The 21,877-nt window shown below is 48.1% G+C and overlaps 1 protein-coding gene across 1 annotated transcript; it reads left to right on the forward strand.

Moving 5' to 3' along the window:
* Positions 1–1,316: 1,316 nt before the first annotated feature.
* upk2 (uroplakin 2) lies at positions 1,317–20,976 on the forward strand. The gene is made up of 5 exons (XM_087976311.1): positions 1,317–1,629; positions 7,851–7,994; positions 8,090–8,231; positions 16,255–16,313; positions 19,741–20,976. Exons 1-5 carry the CDS (start codon positions 1,332–1,334, stop codon positions 19,872–19,874), a joined length of 777 nt encoding a protein of 258 aa, XP_087832437.1. The 5' UTR covers positions 1,317–1,331; the 3' UTR covers positions 19,875–20,976.
* The last annotated feature ends 901 nt before the right edge of the window (positions 20,977–21,877 follow it).

Raw genomic sequence — 21,877 nt, forward strand, 5'->3', positions numbered from 1 at the left:
CACTGTCGGAGGGTCAGTGCTGAGGGAGCACCGCACTGTTGGAGGGTCAGTGCTGAGGGAGCACCGCACTGTCGGAGGGTCAGTGCTGAGGGTGTGGGCACTGTCAGAGGGTCAGTGCTGAGGGAGTGGGCACTGTCGGAGGGTCAGTGCTGAGGGAACGTCGCACTGTCAGAAGGTCAGTGCTGAGGGAGTGCCGCTCTGTCGGAGGGTCAGTGCTGAGGGAGCGCCGCACTGTCGGAGGGTCAGTGCTGAGGGAGCGCCGCACTGTCGGAGGGTCAGTGCTGAGGGAGCGCCGCACTGTTGGAGGGTCAGTGCTGAGGGAGTGGGCACTGTCGGAGGGTCAGTGCTGAGGGAGTGCCGCACTGTCGGAGGGTCAGTGCTGAGGGAGCGCCGCACTGTCGGAGGGTCAGTGCTGAGGGAGTGCTGCTCTGTCGGAGGGTCAGTGCTGAGGGAGCGCCGCACTGTCGGAGGGTCAGTGCTGAGGGAGCGCCGCACTGTCGGAGGGTCAGTGCTGAGGAAGCGCCGCACTGTCGGAGGGTCTGTGCTGAGGGAGTGCCACACTGTCGGAGGGTCAGTGATGAGGGAGCGCCGCACTGTCAGAGTGTCAGTGCTGAGCGTGTGGGCACTGTCGGAGGGTCAGTGCTGAGGGAGCGCCGCACTGTCGGTGAGTCAGTGCTGAGGGAGTGCCGCACTGTCGGAGGGTCAGTGCTGAGGGAGTGCCGCACTGTCGGAGGGTCAGTGCTGAGGGAGTGCCGCACTGTCGGAGGGTCAGTGCTGAGGGAGTGGGCACTGTCGGGGGGTCAGTGCTGAGGGAGCGCCGCACTGTCGGAGGGTCAGTGCTGAGTGAGTGCCGCACTGTCGGAGGGTCAGTGCTGAGGGAATGCTGCATTGTCGGAGGGTCAGTGCTGAGGGAGTGTTGCACTGTCGGAGGGTCAGTGCTGAGGGAGTGCTGCACTGTCGGAGGGTCAGTGCTGAGGGAGCGTTGCACTGTCGGAGTGTCAGTGCTGAGGGAGTGCTGCTCTGCTGTTAGATCCAGTCTTTATTATCTTGCAAGTTCTCAGGTCACTGGGTTCAAACATGAACTCTGTTTCTCTCTGTACACAAGCTGCCAGACCTGTTGATGTTCTCCAGCAGTCTGTGTTTCTGTTTCTGATTTGCAGCTATTGGCTTTCATTCTTGTGCTTTTTGAGCAAGTTTGCAAGTTGACTACCACGTTAACAACACTCCACCATCCTCTGCTTATTGGCAGTGAAACAGTTTGGAAACCTCCTGAGGATGTGAAAGGTGGTAGGTAACTGGCAGATTTTCTCTGGGCCAGGGCAGTGTGTGGAATGACAGTGTTGGTGAAGGCTGTGGCAGGTTCCTGGGGCTTGGGTGCGGACTCTCACTCAGGAGATGAACAGTTCCTGTTGAACCAGTTTGCCCTGTTTTGGGCCAGCCTGCTGATTGGCTGGAGCAGGGCAGAGAGCTGCTGGCAAAGGCTTTCCCTGCTCACTGTGTGGATGAAGCAGGAATTGGGAGACAGTCGGTGTCCCTCCACAGAAACCTCCCTCCGACTGACCTCTCAGCTCAGCCTCAACATGAAACTCCTCATCCTCCTGGCGCTCAGCTCCTTCACTGACGCTGGAAGTAAGTTTACTCACAGTCACTAAGGTTTACTGACTCTGAGGAGAATCTCCTCTCTCTCTCTCTCTCTGTGTTTGTCCAAATGTCTTTCATCTTGTCCCTCCCTTTGTCCCACTTGTTTCTCTATGTTTCTGATTCTACCGTTTCTTTCTCGATCTCCCTCTGTTTTTTGCTGTGTGTCTGGTTTCGATCAGGTCTCTCTTTCACACCTCTCGATTTATTTTTGCTCTGTCTTTCCTCTCTCCCTTTCATGCTCCCATATCTGCCTCTCCTTGTTCTCTCTCTCTCTCCCTCCCTCCCTCTCTCCTTTCCCCTTCATTCAGAAGTGTTTTTTTTATTGACCTTACTGATCTTTTCTGGTTACTTCTTGACATTTTCCTGATATTTGTACGAAACTCCATTCAGTTTTACTTGACTTTTTCTGTACGAGGATGTAATTTTAAGTCACTGCTTTGATGACTCCCAGGGACAGGGACCCGGGTTCGATCCCACCCTTGGGTGACTGTCTGTGTGGAGTCTGTGTGGGTTTCCTCTGGGTGCTCCGGTTTCCTTTCACAATCCAAAGAAGTGCAGGTTGGGTGAATTGGCCATGCTAAATTACCCCATGGTGTTCAGAGATGTGTAGGTTAGTGCATTAGCCAGAGGTAAAGGAGGAATAATAAGGGAGGGGAATGGGTTTGGGTGGGTTACTCTTTGGAGGGTCGGTGTGGACTTGTTGGGCCGAAGGGCCTGTTTCCACATTGTGGGGACTCTATGATTCTATGATCTCTCTCCCCTCTCTCCCCCTCCCCTCCCTTCTCTCCCCCTCCCCTTCCCCATCTCCTCCTCCGCTCCCTTCTCTCTCCCTTCCCTTCCCCATCTCCCCTCCCCTTCCCCATCTCCTCCTCCCCTCCCTTCTCTCCCCCTCCCCATTCCCTCTCCCCCTCCCGTTCCCCTCTCCCCCTCTCTTCCCCTCTCTTCCCCTCATACCTCTCTTCCCCCTTCTCTCCCCATCCCCTTCACTCTCTCCCTCAGTCGCTGCCATCCACTCACTCCCCCCTCTCCATATCCCTCTCTTTCCCTCCCAATCTCCTCTCTCCCCTACCCTACCCCCACCCCTTTTCCTCTCTCTGTCTCCACTCTCCCCATTTCCCCCTGTCTCTGTTCGATCTCTCACACTCACCCTTTCTTTCTCTCCCCCTTTCTCCCCCCTCCCTATCCTCTCCCCTTCTCTACCATTTCACCCCCTTTCTTCCCCCTCCCTCTCACCCACTTTCCTCCCCCCACTCCCCCCTCTTCCCTTCCCCTTTCTACCCTATCTCACCCCCTGCCCTAGCCTCCTCTCTTCTCGCCCCTCCTGTCATCCCCCTCCACACTCCCCCTCCCCTACTCTCCACAATTCCCCTCCTCTCCCACATTCCCTCTCTGCCTTTCACCCCTCTCTCCTCCTCCCCTCCCCCTCTCACCCTCCCTCTCCCTCTTCCCCCTCTCCCTATCCCTCTCTCTCCCCCTCCCTCTGTCCCATTCTCCCTCCCTGTCCCCCTCTTGCCACCTCCCTCCCTTTTCTCTCCCTACCCCCCTCTCTTGTCCTCCTTCAATCCCCTGCTTTCTTCCGCTCCCCTCCCCCTCCCTCCCTCTCCCCCTCACCCCCCTCCCTCTCCCACCTCCCCCTCTCTCCCCCCTCACCCCCTCCCTCTCCCACCTCCCTCCCCCTCTCTCCCCCACGCCCCCTCCCTCTCCCACCTCCCTCCCCCCTCTCTCCCCCTCCCCCTCTCTCCCCCTCTCCCTCTCCCTCTCTCCCACCCTCTCCCCCTCTCCCTCCCCCTTCTCCCCCTCTCTTCCCCCCTCCCCATCCCACCCTCCCTCCCTGTCTCCCCCTCCCCCTCTCCCTCCCCCTCCCCCTCTCCCTCTCTCCCCCCTCACCCCCTCCCTCTCCCCCTCTCTCCCCCCTCCCTCTCCCCCTCTCTCCCCCCTCCCTCTCCCCCTCTCTCCCCCCTCCCTCTCCCCCTCTCTCTCCCCCCTCCCTCTCCCCCTCTCTCCCCGTCCCCTCTCTCCCTCTCTACCTCCCTCTCTCTCTCTCCCCCCCTCCCTACCCCCTCTCTCTCCCCCCCTCCCTACCCCCTCTCTCTCCCCCCCTCCCTACCCCCTCTCTCTCCCCCTTTCTCCCCCCTCCCTTTCCCCCCCCCCACCCCCCTCCCTACTCCCACCCCCCTCCCTACTCCCCCTCTCTTCCCCCCTTCCTGTCTGGTCTTTCTGATATTGAGGGAGGAACATGAGTTTTGATAAAGAATGGAGTTTGAGCGCCCTCTGCTGACTGCTCAGTAATAGCAGTCACATGGGCCTCATGGTCAATCCCACAAGAAAATCCTGGCCAGTGTCCCTCCCACAACATCACCAAAACAAGTCATCAGGATCTTGCTGTGTGTAAATTAGCTGCTTTGTTACTTACATTATATCGCCCATTCTTGGTTGCCCCTCGAGAAAATGGGGTGAGCTGTCTTCTGGGACCACTGACGTCCATGTCCTGTAGGTAAACCCTCAATGCCCTTAGGGAGGGAGGTCCAGGATTTGAACCCAGCGACACTGAAGGAATGGCAGTGACATATTTCCAAGTTGGAATGGGGAATGTCTTGGAGAGGAACTTGCAGAGTTTGATGTTCCCACATACCTGCTGCCCTTGTCTTTCTAGATGGAATTGGTTGTGTGTTTGGAAGGTGCTGTCTAAGGATTTCTGCAGTGCACCTTGTGGATAGTACACACTGCTGTTACTGAGTGTCGGTGGGGGGAGGGAGGGGATGGTACACACTGCTGTTACTGAGTGTCGGTGGGGGGAGGGAGGGGATAGTACACACTGCTGTTACTGAGTGTCGGTGGGGGCAGGGAGGGGATGGTACCCCCTGCTGTTACTGAGTGTCGGTGGGGGGGAGGGAGGGGATGGTACACACTGCTGTTACTGAGTGTCGGTGGGGGGAGGGAGGGGATGGTACACACTGCTGTTACTGAGCGTCGGTGGGGGGAGGGAGGGGATGGTACACACTGCTGTTACTGAGCGTCGGTGGGGGGAGGGAGGGGATGGTACCCCCTGCTGTTACTGAGTGTCGGTGGGGGAGGGAGGGGATGGTACACACTGCTGTTACTGAGTGTCGGTGGGGGCAGGGAGGGGATGGTACCCCCTGCTGTTACTGAGTGTCGGTGGGGGCAGGGAGGGGATGGTACACACTGCTGTTACTGAGTGTCGGTGGGGGCAGGGAGGGGATGGTACACACTGCTGTTACTGAGTGTCGGTGGGGGGCAGGGAGGGGATGGTACACACTGCTGTTACTGAGTGTCGGTGGGGGCAGGGAGGGGATGGTACACACTGCTGTTACTGAGTGTCGGTGGGGGGAGGGAGGGGATGGTGCACACTGCTGTTACTGAGTGTCGGTGGGGGGGGAGGGGAGGGAATGGTACACAATGCTGTTACTGAGTGTCGGTGGGGGGGAGGGAGGGGATGGTACACAATGCTGTTACTGAGTGTCGGTGGGGGGGGAGGGAGGGGATGGTACACACTGCTGTTACTGAGTGTCGGTGGGGGGGAGGGAGGGAATGGTACACAATGCTGTTACTGAGTGTCGGTGGGGGGGAGGGAGGGGATGGTACAAACTGCTGTTACTGAGCGTCGGTGGGGAGAGGGAGGGGATGGTACACACTGCTGTTACTGAGTGTCGGTGGGGGGAGGGAGGGGATGGTACACACTGCTGTTACTGAGCGTCGGTGGGGGGAGGGAGGGGATGGTACATACTGCTGTTACTGAGCGTCGGTGGGGGGAGGGAGGGGATGGTACACACTGCTGTTACTGAGTGTCGGTGGGGGGGGAGGGAGGGAATGGTACACAATGCTGTTACTGAGTGTCGGTGGGGGGAGGGAGGGGATGGTACACACTGCTGTTACTGAGCGTCGGTGGGGAGAGGGAGGGGATGGTACACACTGCTGTTACTGAGTGTCGGTGGGGGGAGGGAGGGGATGGTACACACTGCTGTTACTGAGCGTCGGTGGGGGGAGGGAGGGGATGGTACACACTGCTGTTACTGAGCGTCGGTGGGGGGAGGGAGGGGATGGTACACACTGCTGTTACTGAGTGTCGGTGGGGGGGAGGGAGGGGATGGTACACACTGCTGTTACTGAGTGTCGGTGGGGGAGGGGAGAGGATGGTACACACTGCTGTTACTGAGTGTCGGTGGGGGAGGGAGGGGATGGTACACACTGCTGTTACTGAGTGTCGGTGGGGGAGGGAGGGGATGGTACACACTGCTGTTACTGAGTGTCGGTGGGGGAGGGAGGGGATGGTACACACTGCTGTTACTGAGTGTCGGTGGGGCGGAGGGAGGGGATGGTACACACTGCTGTTACTGAGTGTCGGTGGGGGAGGGAGGGGATGGTACACACTGCTGTTACTGAGTGTCAGTGGGGGGCAGGGAGGGGATGGTACACACTGCTGTTACTGAGTGTCGATGGGGGGAGGGAGGGGATGGTACACACTGCTGTTACTGAGTGTCGGTGGGGGGGAGGGGAGGGGATGGTACACACTGCTGTTACTGAGGGGTCGGTGGGGGGAGGGAGGGGATGGTACACACTGCTGTTACTGAGTGTCGGTGGGAGGGGGAGGGGATGGTACACACTGCTGTTACTGAGTGTCGGTGGGGGGGGGAGGGGATGGTACACACTGCTGTTACTGAGTGTCGGTGGGGGAGGATCACCCACCATGTTGTCATGAAGGAAGTTCTAGGATCCTGTTGAAGGACAGCTGCTCAAAGATCATCCTTTGGCAATAACATTCTTCAGGACATTCAGGAACTCTGTACAAGTGCCAAATCTGTAAAATTAGTAGCTTCCAGGTGCTTTATACCTGTCCTACCACAAGAGAGAGCTAAAAGATCAGATATTACTGGGAATTATCAGGGATTACCAGGGATTTTAATTATCCCCTCAGCTCAATCTAATCATTGCTTTTACGGCATCTGATTGTGGATGAGTGCTCTGTCATACTGCATTGTAAACTCGGTCAGCTCGACAGATACATCCTCAGGTACAGGAGGCCTGGGTTCAAGTCCCATCTGCTCCAGAGGCTGTGATAACATCTCTGAGCAGGTTAAATAGAACGTACCTATCATTGTCCAATTCATCTTTATTCTGATAAAACCCTTGGATTTGACAGTATTATTACACAGAAGTGTACTGGTTCAGGAACCAGATTCAAATTGAAAGTATGGAACTGGTTATAGACATTGTTGGGATGGATGGATTTGTCTGATGTAAGGGGGCGGGAGAAGGTGGGAGATGGGAGGGGTTTGTGGTTCAAGGCCTGACCAATGGGGAAGAACCTTCACATTTGTCCCTGCCTCAGGCAATGGAATTCATGAAATGTCTTCTCCATAAAAACCCATCTGCTGGACGTTTGGGGGGAGTGGGGAAATACCCGAACATTTGAGTTCTGAGATTTTGATGGGGAAAGGGATTGAAGCGACGGAGTCAATCAGGCTCTGAAGTTCACATACAAAACAGCCTTGATGTAACTGAATGTTACAAAAAGGATTGAGAGTTTTAAAAGATTCCTTTTGTGGGGTTTTGGCATCACTGGCAAGACCAAAATCTTTGGCCATCTCTGACTGGCCCTGAACTGAGTGCTTCTGTAGGGCAACTCGGAGTCAACTACGTCGCTGTGGTTCTGGAGTCACATGTAGACCAGGCCAGGTAAGGATGGCAGATTTAATTTCCTAAAGGACATCGGTGATCCAGATGGGGTTTTAATAATAGTTGATGTTAGTTTCATTGTTGCCGTGGCTGAGGCCATCTTTATTTTCTGTATTGTTTAATTCAGTTCACATTCACCCAGCTGACACGGTGAGCTTTGAACCTGTGACCTCTGGATTACTGAGCCAGTGAGATTGAAAGAACAGCGTCATTCCAACTTCTGGAAAGTTTGAAGCTGACACTGCAGGCTCAGGAGGTGCCAGAGAGGTTGTGATTACAGTGTGACATGTTTACATAGGCATGTGACTCAGGAGGTCACCGTGCAAGACATTGACACCCCCTCCAAATTTTATAAATGGTTTGAATCACTTCACAAGATTTTATTAGAAACCCTTCCACAAGCCAGTCCTGTTTGTCTGGAGACCAGAGACTGGAGCAATTTAATGAGACCTGTCAAAGGAGTCAGAGTTTTGTTCAGTAGTTTTGAAACTCACTTTGCCTTTTTGTATTAACAGCTTTTAATATTTCTTTGGCGAACGAAGATGACGATGGCATTGTTGGAAGTGTCCGTTCAATGTCAGCCCTTGTGAACCTGCCACAATGTAGGTTCTCGAATCAGCAAGTGATGGTCAATGTTACAAACAATACAGGAGGCCCAGGTATGTCTGACCTCTGCTCAATCCTCCAGATACACTCCACACTGTGTTCCTGCTTCACTCTCCCATTCAGACCATTTGTTCATATTCTCCTGCAGGACCGAAACAGAAAAGTTTTTGGAACCCAATCTGTCGATTCAAACGAGGGCTGGTCACTATCGTGTCTGATGCTAATGATGTTCGACAAACATTGAACTTGGGTTACAAATTGACAAATCTCAAACCGAACACAGAATACAAGTGAGTATCGGAATCCACAGCATTAACACAGGGCAAACATGGTCCCCTGTCTGAGACAGAGGGGCAGGATTACACAGGACAGACTGTCAGCAACAGGCCATTCAGCCTCTGCCCACTCCTCCACTAACCCCATTCTCAGCTCCTGTTGTTCCTTTAAATTCATTCACTGGATGTGGGTGACACTTGCTAATGACCATTCCTCATTCCCCAGAGGGTGGTTTAGAATCTGGAGTCACACGTAGGGCAGTAATTTCTTGCCCTAAGGGGCATTAGTGAACCAGATGGGATTATATAAGAATCGCCACTCATCGATTCCAAATTCCAGATTTTTATTGGATTGACAATCCCACCATGGGCTACTGCAGGATTTGAACCAGGGTCCCCAGAACATGGGTCTTTGATTGACAGGTGAGTGATGGCACCACTAGTGTGTCTAGTGTTCCCCCTAAGTACATCTAATCACTTGCTTCACCCACTCCTGCGATAGTGCTTTCCATGTTCTGGCTTTGCCCTTCCTGAATACCCTATTGGATTTCGTGTCTCCATGAAATCAAAATCTTTCATCATTTGTTTTTTAGATATTTTTATTAGAAATTTAACATTTTTACAAGTTTACAAAAATAAACAAAACTCTCAAGTACAAACATTGATATACAATTAAATCTTAAATATATAATAACCAAAATTTAACAAAAGAAAAATACCGAGGGGAAAAAAAAACTCAATTTACTACTAATCTAACCTACAACTAACCAGAGTGTATATTTAAGTCTCTTACATTATTCAAATAAGAGAAAGAGAAAAAAAAACAACAGATAACACAGAAATTGGGTAGTGAGATACATGCTCGGAATGTGTTAACATCAAATGTAACAAAACCCGTATTCGTGTGGGATTCCTCTCCCAAGGGGCCCCGGACCAGCCAGGTTCGTAATCTCAATTAAATAAAAGCCCTTGTTAGAATAGCCGAAATATCTGTATTTATAGAATTCAAGAAGGGCTGCCATATTTTATGAAATAATTCGGTCTTTCGGTGCACCATATTTGTAAGGAAGTCAAGGGGAATACATTCCATAATTAATCTGTGCCAATTTGTAAGTCCAGGGGGGCCCTCAGCCACCCAGTTTACCAAAATATTTTTCCTTGCACAGAAAGAGAGAATAGAAAATAGTCTCTTCCCGTGCATATCTAGGGAGGGAAAGTTCGAAAAGCCCAAAAGGAGAGATACGGGGTCCACTTTAATTTCCGTTCCTAAAGTTTCTGTCAGGGTACTTGCTACTTTAGTCCAGTATCTGCGGATCTTATGACAGGTCCATAGGCAATGTACAAGAGTGCCCACCTCTATTTTACATTTGGGGCACATTGGAGATGCTCCTGCCTTAAATTTTGCCAATCGATCCGGTGCTATATGGGCCCTATGAAGTATCTTCAGCTGGATAGCCTGGGTTCTGTTGCAGATGGCGATTCTTCTGGCGTTTTCCCAAATGTCATTCCACGTTTCTATAGCGATTTCTAGTCCCAAATCCTGATCCCATGTTTTAAGCAGATTGTCCATATCTCCCGATACTTCATCATGTAGTAAATGATAAATAATACTGACGGAAGATACCCCCATTGGCCATAGCACTCTACATTCTCTATCTGATTTATAAAAACTATCTGATAACGTAGTCTTCTTCTGTATATAATCTTGAATTTGGAAGTATCGAAAGAGGTCTCCATTGGGTAATCCGAATTTCTGACGCAGCTGTTCAAAAGACATCAGGACCCCTTCTTTAAATAGGTCCCCAAGACATGAGATCCCCTGGATCTCCAGAGTTTAAAAGTGGCATCTGTAAACCCCGGTTGGAATCCCCATGCTCCTACTATCAGCGCATAGGGGGATGTTTTATGTGAATTGCCCTCATTTTGCCGCATTATATTCCAAGCTTTAATTGTGTTTAGTATTATAGGGTTTTTACAGTGATCTGTAATGATTTTCCTCTTGTCTGAAAATAAAAGGTTAATAAGTTGGTATTTTACTTGAGAGGCCTCGATGTCCAACCAGATTGATTGTGGATCAGACAAGACCCAATCAGCTATGTAACTTAATAGGGAACTTAACTGATATTTCCTAAAATCTGGGAAGTCCAATCCTCCCCTTGCCTGTGGAAGCTGTAGCTTCTTCAGCTTAATGAGGGGCCGTCTATGATTCCAGATAAAGGAACCCAACCAGCCATATAATTTACGTAGTGCCAGCCTCAGTAGCATCACCGGAAGCATTCTCATAGGGTATGGGAGACGGGGCAGGACATTCATTTTAATTAGTGCTATTCTACCCAACCAGGAAATTGGAAGGTCTCCCCATCGCTGGAGGTCCTGCCTTATCCTTTCCAGTAAATGCACAAAATTAGCCTTATACAACTGACCAAATACTGGAGTAATAAAAATGCCTAAATATAAGAAACCCTCCAGGGACCACCGAAAGGGAAAATGGGATCCGTCCACTAAATGGGGTATCATAGCAAGGCCACCCATTGGCATAGCCTCCGATTTTGAGAAATTAATTTTATAGCCTGAGAATGAACTAAATGTATTAATAACTTGGATTAAGCAAGGCACAGACATCAGAGAATTACTGAGGAATAGAAGAACATCATCTGCATAAAGGGTAATTTTATGTTTACCTGTACCAATCCTTGGGGCCGTTATATTAGGATCAGCTCGTATAGCTTCTGCTAGTGGTTCAATTATTAGCGTAAATAACAATGGTGAGAGAGGACATCCCTGACGGCAGCCCCTATCCACACTGAAGCTATCCGAACCTAATCCATTGGTAACCACAACTGCTTTGGGATGTTGAGACCCATTTGATAAACACCTTTCCAACACCAAACCTATCCAATGTGTAAAACAAATATGACCATTCAACCCTATCGAATGCCTTTTCTGCATTTAATGAGACTACTACTCCTGGTATCTTTCCCTGATGGCAGGCTTGAATCATATTCAAAACCCTTCTAATATTATTGGATGATCTACGGCCCTTAATAAACCCCGTCTGATCCTCCTTTATAATATGTGGCAGTACCCTTTCTAGTCTCAATGCTAACGTTTTAGAAAGGATTTTAAAATCTACATTTAGCAAGGATATTGGTCTGTATGACGGGCAATCTTCTGGATCCTTTCCTTTTTTAAGGATAAGAGAGATATTTGCCTCTTTCAGCGAAGGCGGGAGACAGCCCTGACTGTATGCGTAGTTATACATGTCCATAAGTGGGCCAGCCAATATTCCTGTAAATTCTTTATAGAATTCAGCTTGAAAACCATCTGGGCCAGGTGCCTTCCCACTCTGAAGTTGCCTGACTGTGTCAAGTATTTCTTGGAGTGTTAGGGGAGCATTAAAGACCGATACCTGTTCCGGAGTTAGGTCCGGAAAGGTCAAATTTTTAAAAAGTGATTGCATCCTCCTAGTCCTGTCTTCACAATCCTGCGATTTATATAAATCAGAATAAAATTTTCTAAAGATTGCATTAATCCTTTTATGATCATGAGGCAGAATACCCGTACTTTCCTTGATAGACGTGATAGTTTGAGGGGCCTTTTTCTTCTTTGCAAGAAATGCTAAGTATCTACTTGGTTTGTCGCCAAATTCATATAACCTTTGTTTTGCAAATAATATTTCCCTCTTAGCCGTTTGGGTAAGTGTGGTATTCAGAGCTGTCCTAAGGGCCGTAATCCTTTGCAATTTGATAATAGAAGGTCTGTCAGCGTAAGCTGTTTCAGCCGCTTTTAAGCGAGCTTCGAGCAGACGTTGTTGTTCTCCCTTTAATTTTTTCTGGGTCACTGAGTAGATGATCAAACCTCGCGCGTAAGCTTTGATGGTCTCCCACATCATTGATGGGTTGCTAGCCGTACCTGAATTAATTTCTAAAAAAGTTTTAAATTCTTGAGAGAAGTACTTTACAAATTTATTGTCTTTCATTAGGAAGGGGTCCACACGCCAATGCCGAGGGGATGTCCCATTGTTCCTCGCCTTGATTTCCATATATACAGCAGCATGATCGGAAATTGCTATACTGCCTATTTTACAGGATGATATGGAATTTTAAAAATCGAGGGGGCAAAAAACATATCAATTCTCGTATGACATTTATGTGGATTAGAGTAAAAAGAAAAATCTCTGCCCTGTGGATGAAGACATCTCCATACATCTACTAATCCTAATTCTTTGTTCAAATCCACCAATTGTCTAGATCTGAGAGATACTCCTGCAGTACTCTTGGGAATCCTATCTATTTCCGGATCCATAATACAATTAAAGTCTCCCCCTATAATTGTATGACGGGCACCAAGAGCCATCAGTTTTGAGAAGGCTTCCGTTATAAATTTAAAGGGATGTGCCTGGGGGGCAGTACAAATTTAAAATCCCACATTCCTCTCCATTTATAAGGGCTTTAATCAGAATATATCGTCCAGATTCGTCTTTTATCTGATTTTAGGATTTTGAAAGGGAAATTCTTCCGAACAAGAATAACAACTCCCCTACTTTTTGAGCTAAAAGAAGAAATAAAGGCCTGATCAAATCCGCCCTGTCGTAATTTCAAGTGTTCTTTATCCAACAGGTGTGTCTCCTGTAGGAGAGCTGTATCAACTCTTTCTTTCTTAAGATTTGATAATATTTTCTTCCTTTTGACTGGCGAATTACTCCCCTTGACATTCCAGGTGCACCACTTAACCGACTGATCAACCATAATCATCTGGGCCAATCCGAGATCCCTCGGGAGGGGAAACCCTGTCCAGAACATCCCGAGCGTAGAGCATATAAAATTTACAAAAATAAAACCTCTTTAATACACTCACAACAATACAATAAAAAACTATCTCTAAATAATAATAAAAAATAAAACGTAGTTAAATGGAGATTTTCCCCCTTGTTCCCAGGGGGTATCTTTCATCATTTTGAAGATCATTCAGACCACTCCTCAAAATGAAAACCTTGTGTTTCAAACATGTTCTGTCATTTCCACCTGGGACAAGTCAATCCTTAGTTTAAAACTTTCTTACTCTACTCCCCTTCACATCCTCCTTGTCATCCTCTCCCTAGCGTATACTCACCACTCCCCACAAACCTCCACTTTCACCATCCCCTCATCATTAACTGCTGCCTCTCCAGAAACATTCCCCCATTACTGTTTTCTCTCTCTCTCTCTCTGTTTTCTTTCTCTTCCTTGCTCCCCTTCGCTCTCCATCTCTCTCATTCTGCTCTTTCTCTGTCCTCTCTCACTCTGTTGTCTCTCTCTCTCTCTCGTTATAATTGTGGATGACACTGCCAAATTTATGTTATGATCTAGCGAGGGATTAGTAGACAGTAGACAGAAGGTAAGGAGAATTAATGACAAAATAAAGACACAAGATTTCACAGATTTGAACAAACAACGGTAAACTGTATTCTACAAAGTTTGAACAGTAATACAATCTACAATGAGTAAATATAACGTTTTTATTCACTTACGGGAAGTGGGTGTCGCCAACTGGGCCCAGCATTTATTGCTTATCCCTAGTTGCCCCCTGAGAGGATGTTGGTGAGCTGCTTTCTCAATGAGCTGCAGTATTTGGTACCAATGTAGATTCACAATGCTAGTCGGGAGGGAATTCCAGGATTTTGACCCAGTGACAGTGAAGCAACAACCTTATATTTCCAAGTCAGGATGGGGAGTGGCTCAGAGGGGATCTTGCAGGTGGTGATGTTCCCATTTATCTGCTACCCTTGTCCTTTGAGATGGATATGACTTCTATTCTAACACCCTCAACCAATGGGAGGTTAGTATGAGTAATAAACTGTGATCAAACATCCCACAAAACACATTAAATAGCCAAGACAGATCTCACCAATATCTCAATAATCCTGCCAGACATTAGTGACACAGTGGGTCATTAAATCCCATTAAAACTTCGCAATTGTTTACTGTTGATGACTTGGATTCAAAATTCCATGAAGTTCCACTCTGTCATGGACTGTCTCCACGGCTGTTGCTGGTTTAATTGGTTCCCTTCCTTTCCGGGATTACACTCCTCTGGACACTACACTGCAGTAATTACTGACAGACACAGTCCCAGCTTTTCACAGCTAGCTAGCTTCACCAAGCTAGCACTGCCCTCGAGATCTTCCCTGACCTCTTCTCTTGCTCAGCTGTATCAAGTGGCTCCCAGAACTCCTTTATGAGTCATAACACCACATAACTATTAGCTAATGCCAGTGTCTGTGGTGTGATGGGTCAGTGCGTACAGCTGTTAACCAGAAGGTTGATGGCTTGACACCACCCAGGGATGATGGCCTACATATTTTGAGGTGGACAAGGTGGCTCAGTGGTTAGCACTGCTGCCTCACAGCACTAGAGACTCAGGTTCAATTCCAGCCTCAGGCAACTGTGTGGAGTTTGCACAGTCTCCCCATGTCTGTGTGGGTTTCCTCCGGGTGCTCCAGTTTCCTCCCACAATCCAAAGATGTGCAGGTTAGGGTGGATTAGCCACGGGGAACGTAGGGTTAAAAGGTTAGAATCATGTGTGTGCTGAATGGCCTGCTTCCACACTGCAAGGATTCTAGGTTTCATACAAGTCAGTCAAGAAAGAAGTTAATTGAAAAACTGGTTTATTACAAATAAAACTTACTCAACAAAGGTGCAAAGATTATCAACAAATTGCAAATAAATGTAACATTACTTCCTCCAAAACTAACAAATACAAGCCTGAGGATAAACAACAAAACTGAAAACTCTGCAAAATGTTAATGTAAAAGTACTTTGGTCAGGTCACAGTTAAAACTCAGGAGAAAGGGAGATTCGGAAGGATGTTGTGAAACTTGAAAGGGTTCAGAAAAGATTTACAAGGATGTTGCCAGGGTTGGAGGATTTGAGCTATAGGGAGAGGCTGAACAGGCTGGGGCTATTTTCCCTGGAGCGTCGGAGGCTGAGGGGTGACATTAGAGGTTTATAAAATCATGAGAGGCATAGATAGGGTAAATAGACAAAGTCTTTTCCCTGGGGTGGGGGAATCCAGAACTAGAGGGCCTAGGTTTAAGTTGAGAGGGGAAATATATAAAAGAGACCTAAGGGGCAACGTTTTCACACAGAGGGTGGTACGTGTATGGAATGAGCTGCCAGAGGAACTGGTGGAGGCTGGTACAATTACAACACTTAAAAGGCATTTGGATGGGTATATGAATAGGAAGGGTTTGGAGGGATGTGGGCCGGGTGCTGGCAAATGGGAGGAGATGAGATCAGGATATCTGGTCAGCATGGATGGGTTGGACCAAAGGGTCTGTTTCCATGCTGTACATCTCTATGAGTCTATGACTCTAAATCATGATTGTAGTATATGAGCTGGACCCCCTGAGGTTATTGTGCAGATATAAGCTGTTGGCACTGGGGCATTTTCTGGAGCAGTTGTAGCTGGTTGAATTCCCTTTGCAGGAGACAATGAGGTGGATTCTGAAATCCTCTTCAGGAGCCCTCCTTGAGTGGAAAAGTGGGGTTTGAGCTCACACACATTACTGACAGAAGTTGCAAAGAAGGAAAGATCAAAGGGCTACTGCTCCTCAGGCAAGTTATCCCAAAAATCTCTGGCTGGATTCAAAACGCAATCAACTTGATCTAGCCACAAACAGGACCATTGACTGCTCCCTGAAAGTCTTGTGAATTAGTTGTCTGTCTCTGAACCACTGCTCCTGGTAGGTTCAACAGGATTGTTTTGTTCTATCGATCTCACCATCTCTCTCTTTCTCGGTCTCTTTGTCACTTTCTCTTTATTCATCTCTTGCTCCATCTGTCTCTGACTGTCTCCCTCTCACTTCCTCTCTGTCCCTCCATCTGTCACTGTCTATCTCACACTCTTTCTATCTTTCTTTCTCTTTACCTTTCAGTCAGTCTCTCTCTCTCTCTTTCTCGCTTTGTGTCAGTCTCGTTGTCTGTCTCCCTCTGTTTACTGTATCTCACCCTCACTCCCTGGCTGGGTTTAACCTGTCCTGTGTTCTGTTTCGTTGCAGTGTGGTTTATCGTATCGGCAACGAGGAAAGTAATCCCCTCCAGTTCACGACCACCTCACGTGAGTATTCTTCCCAATGGTCACCTTGTATTTGAGACTGTGCACGACATTGGAGAGCAGCTACCCAGTTCACCCACTTGTGCCACCCCAGGACTCTCCCTGTACCCACCCCCACCCAACACTGTGTGCCAGGGTGCTGTTTGACTATGGGGAGCTTCACAGCCCAAGAGCCAGGCTGGAGTGTTGATGCTGTGTCTGACATTCCCATCCACTCACCCAGACTCCGTAATCTCCAAACAGTAAGATCCCAGACCCCTCCTTTGCTTCCCCCCCACCCTTTGGTGAACATGGCTGGGATCATGCTGTGTAAGGTTTCAGCTGATACATGAAGTCACTGAGTCCTGGTAGTGCTGAGGGTCAGCTGTCCTCACAGCCCAGCCCCACCCCACATCCTCACCCCCATCTCTCACCATCCCTCCTCCCACCCACATCTGTACCCTCCCTGACCCGCATCCTGACCTCAGGGAATGTCAACAGCTAGTGTGTAAGGGATGTGTGAACCGTGAGTGTGTAAGGGATGTGTGAATAGAGTGTGAACCGTGAGTGTGGATTGGAGTGTGAACCGTGAGTGTGTAAGGGATGTGTGGATTGGAGTGTGAACCATGAGTGTGTAAGGGATGTGTGGATTGGAGTGTGAACCGTGAGTGTGTTAGGGATGTGTAGAGGGAGGGTGAACCGTGAGTGTGTAAGGGATGTGTAGAGGGAGTGTGAACAGTGAGTATGTAAGGGATGTGTGGATTGGAGTGTGAACCATGAGTGTGTAAGGGATGTGTGGATTGGAGTGTGAACCGTGAGTGTGTAAGGGATGTGTAGAGGGAGTGTTAACCATGAGTGTGTAAGGGATGTGTGGATTGGAGTGTGAACCGTGAGTGTGTAAGGGATGTGTGAATTGGAGTGTGAACCGTGAGTGTGTAAGGGATGTGTAGAGGGAGTGTGAACCGTGAGTGTGTAAGGGATGTGTAGAGGGAGTGTGAACAGTGAGTGTGTAAGGGATGTGTGGATTGGAGTGTGAACCGTGAGTGTGTAAGGGATGTGTGGATTGGAGTGTGAACCGTGAGTGTGTAAGGGATGTGTAGAGGGAGTGTGAACCGTGAGTGTGTAAGGGATGTGTGGATTGGAGTGTGAACCGTGAGTGTGTAAGGGATGTGTGGATTGGAGTGTGAACCGTGAGTGTGTAAGGGATGTGTGGATTGGAGTGTGAACCGTGAGTGTGTAAGGGATGTGTAGAGGGAGTGTGAACCGTGAGTGTGTAAGGGATGTGTGGATTGGAGTGTGAACCGTGAGTGTGTAAGGGATGTGTAGAGGGAGTGTGAACCGTGAGTGTGTAAGGGATGTGTGGATTGGAGTGTGAACCGTGAGTGTGTAAGGGATGTGTGGATTAGAGTGTGAACCGTGAGTGTGTAAGGGATGTGTGGATTGGAGTGTGAACCGTGAGTGTGTAAGGGATGTGTAGGGGGAGTGTGAACCGTGAGTGTGTAAGGGATGTGTGGATTGGAGTGTGAACCGTGAGTGTGTAAGGGATGTGTGGAGGGAGTGTGAACTGTGAGTGTGTAAGGGATGTGTGGATTGGAGTGTGAACCGTGAGTGTGTAAGGGATGTGTGGAGGGAGTGTGAACTGTGAGTGTATAAGGGATGTGTGGATTGGAGTGTGAACCGTGAGTGTGTAAGGGATGTGTAGAGGGAGTGTGAACCGTGAGTGTGTAAGGGATGTGTGGATTGGAGTGTGAACAGTGAGTGTGTAAGGGATGTGTGGATTGGAGTGTGAACCGTGAGTGTGTAAGGGATGTGTAGAGGGAGTGTGAACCGTGAGTGTGTAAGGGATGTGTGGATTGGAGTGTGAACAGTGAGTGTGTAAGGGATGTGTGGATTGGAGTGTGAACTGTGAGTGTGTAAGGGATGTGTGGATTGGAGTGTGAACCGTGAGTGTGTAAGGGATGTGTAGAGGGAGTGTGAACCGTGAGTGTGTAAGGGATGTGTGGATTGGAGTGTGAACCGTGAGTGTGTAAGGGATGTGTAGAGGGAGTGTGAACCGTGAGTGTGTAAGGGATGTGTGGATTGGAGTGTGAACCGTGAGTGTGTAAGGGATGTGTGGATTGGAGTGTGAACCGTGAGTGTGTAAGGGATGTGTGGATTGGAGTGTGAACCGTGAGTGTGTAAGGGATGTGTAGGGGGAGTGTGAACCGTGAGTGTGTAAGGGATGTGTAGAGGGAGTGTTAACCGTGAGTGTGTAAGGGATGTGTAGAGGGAGTGTTAACCGTGAGTGTGTAAGGGATGTGTGGAGGGAGTGTGAACTGTGAGTGTGTAAGGGATGTGTGGATTGGAGTGTGAACCGTGAGTGTGTAAGGGATGTGTAGAGGGAGTGTGAACCGTGAGTGTGTAAGGGATGTGTGGATTGGAGTGTGAACCGTGAGTGTGTAAGGGATGTGTAGAGGGAGTGTGAACCGTGAGTGTGTAAGGGATGTGTGGATTGGAGTGTGAACCGTGAGTGTGTAAGGGATGTGTAGGGGGAGTGTGAACCGTGAGTGTGTAAGGGATGTGTAGAGGGAGTGTTAACCGTGAGTGTGTAAGGGATGTGTAGAGGGAGTGTTAACCGTGAGTGTGTAAGGGATGTGTGGAGGGAGTGTGAACTGTGAGTGTGTAAGGGATGTGTGGATTGGAGTGTGAACCGTGAGTGTGTAAGGGATGTGTAGAGGGAGTGTGAACCGTGAGTGTGTAAGGGATGTGTGGATTGGAGTGTGAACCGTGAGTGTGTAAGGGATGTGTAGAGGGAGTGTGAACCGTGAGTGTGTAAGGGATGTGTGGATTGGAGTGTGAACCGTGAGTGTGTAAGGGATGTGTGGATTGGAGTGTGAACCGTGAGTGTGTAAGGGATGTGTGGATTGGAGTGTGAACCGTGAGTGTGTAAGGGATGTGTAGGGGGAGTGTGAACCGTGAGTGTGTAAGGGATGTGTGGATTGGAGTGTGAACCGTGAGTGTGTAAGGGATGTGTGGAGGGAGTGTGAACTGTGAGTGTGTAAGGGATGTGTGGATTGGAGTGTGAACCGTGAGTGTGTAAGGGATGTGTGGAGGGAGTGTGAACTGTGAGTGTGTAAGGGATGTGTGGATTGGAGTGTGAACCGTGAGTGTGTAAGGGATGTGTAGAGGGAGTGTGAACCGTGAGTGTGTAAGGGATGTGTGGATTGGAGTGTGAACAGTGAGTGTGTAAGGGATGTGTGGATTGGAGTGTGAACCGTGAGTGTGTAAGGGATGTGTAGAGGGAGTGTGAACCGTGAGTGTGTAAGGGATGTGTGGATTGGAGTGTGAACAGTGAGTGTGTAAGGGATGTGTGGATTGGAGTGTGAACTGTGAGTGTGTAAGGGATGTGTGGATGGTGGATGCCATGAGGACGAGGCTGTTGTTAATTTATTGATGTGTTTTCCTTCTACAGCGATGGATTTCAATGACATTGACGTAGGTTTCTCGGGCCGGAGTGGGGCGATGGTAGTGATTACTGTGCTGCTGTCTATTGCCATGGCTGTGCTCATCATCCTCCTGATTGTTTCTGTATTCGTCAGAACCTAAACAATAGGCTTGAAGGATGATCAAATCCTATCAGTTATATATGAACCTTCTTATTAATTGTGCATTTTATAATTGTGCTCTGCACTTTCAAATATTCTGTATTTAATTTGTAATTTGGAGGGACAGTTACTAATTATGAATGGAATAGTTCTGTACCATGTTTTAACTATTGAGAATTTTATCTTTCTGTCCCATGAGTCTTACTGAGCTCTATCTGTTATTCATCCCATAATCCCAAAATCTTTTAACCCTCTGTCCCTTCTGAAATAATCCTCCAGTCCTCACTGGATCCCTCCCTGGATCTATTGGTTCTGATCGATCTGTTTGTGGGGAATCGGTGCTGGGGGTGATTGTAGAACCTCACAGATGTGGAAATGATGGTTCGGTGCTTCCATTGAACCTGATTAAAACACTGTACACTTACATTGTATTCTCAATTTGTGTTTAAAATATATATATTTATAATCCAGTCTCATTCAAGTCACTCAGTAAACCCAGGGAGAGGGCTCTATGGGTTTGGTGGGTGTGGCTGTTTGCTGCATGTGTGTTTTTCTGTGAGTGTGGATGCATGACGTTTTGTGAATGACCAGTTTTGGTCTATGGACTGGTTTTGGTGTGAGTGTAATTTTTGATGGGTGTGATTGTGGCATGTGCAGAATCCAGTGTGAAGAGCTCTCGCTGGTACCTTGTGCTGGAGAACGAGTATTGATTGAAACCAGAGGACACCAGGAGATGTTTTAAATTGGTTTGAGCAGAAATGCTGGTGAGATGTGGCACAGTGCTGGGATAAGGTGGGAGCAGGAGGATGTGTAGTTGACATTTTCAGCTCAGATACTTCTCTGACACTAGTATTTCATTCAAATGCCAATGATTTATTTTCAATGCAAGTCAAAGTTCATATGTAATCCTCAATGATATTGTGCTGGATCATGTGAATACGCTAACTAATCTATGCTCACCAAACTTGATTGGTTAAGCCTCCAGGTGGACTCGGAGCAAAATAAACAGACACTACAGAAACTTCTAGAACCTGAGCCTGGGAAGACATTTTAGGTTACTGAGATATTTTAAAACTCTTGTAAATAAACCTGTTGCACACAAAGATACTTGTGTTGCCTCTGCATTGACCAGTGATCTACAAACCATAGCTACACATTAGCAGTGAGATCTCTTCTAAAACCAGTTACAAATATTTACAAATAACAAACAATACTATTTTAATGAAACAGTGTATCAGGTACTGCGTGCATGCATTAATTAGTGTTGTGTTGTCGGCAAACATCCATAAAATATATTACATTGTGTGGTCAGTACATCAGTAAACCTTGTAGAGATACACTCACCATCTCATCATCTCATTCTCCATCTTACCTTAGACCTCCTGAAACATGACACTCTACTGAAGCAAGGTCCACTCTTTGTAAAATGCTGCCCAGACATTGATGTGCCTGTGGAACGTAGAGTTGATAACGAATGTAATAGTTACTGTAATAAATATCTAAAATAAAACAGAACTGTGGATACTAAAAATCTGAAACAAAGACAGAAATTCAGGTCTGGCAGCATATATGAAGAGAAAGCAGAGTTAGTGTTTCAGGTCCAGTGACCCTTCTCCGGAACGGACTCAAGATGTTGTCCCTGCTATGTCTCCACAGATGCTGCCAGACCTGCTGAGTTTCTCCAGTAATTTCTGTTTTTGTATCCCATCTCCAGTATCTGCATTTCTCTATTTGATTTTAACACATTTCCATAACCTCTTCCACAACTTAACAATGTCTTAAAGTTTTGCAAACGTTGAACTGTTTTTGATATGTAATCATCATTGTACCTCGCTTGTCAATTGTTATTTTCTGTGAAGCCGTCTGTACACCATGCAGAGCCCCATGCGTCTGAAATGGTATCACAACTCAAAGAGTGTGTGAGCATTTTAATTCTGGTGCCAAAAATCAAACCGTTGTAAAAATTCCTCTGTTTCACTCATTTTCTTCATATCTCCCCACAGA

The sequence above is a fragment of the Chiloscyllium plagiosum genome, unplaced genomic scaffold, assembly GCF_037043375.1.
Source record: "Chiloscyllium plagiosum isolate Xiang-an unplaced genomic scaffold, Cpla_swu_hap1 HiC_scaffold_29, whole genome shotgun sequence".
Lineage (NCBI taxonomy): Eukaryota > Metazoa > Chordata > Chondrichthyes > Orectolobiformes > Hemiscylliidae > Chiloscyllium > Chiloscyllium plagiosum.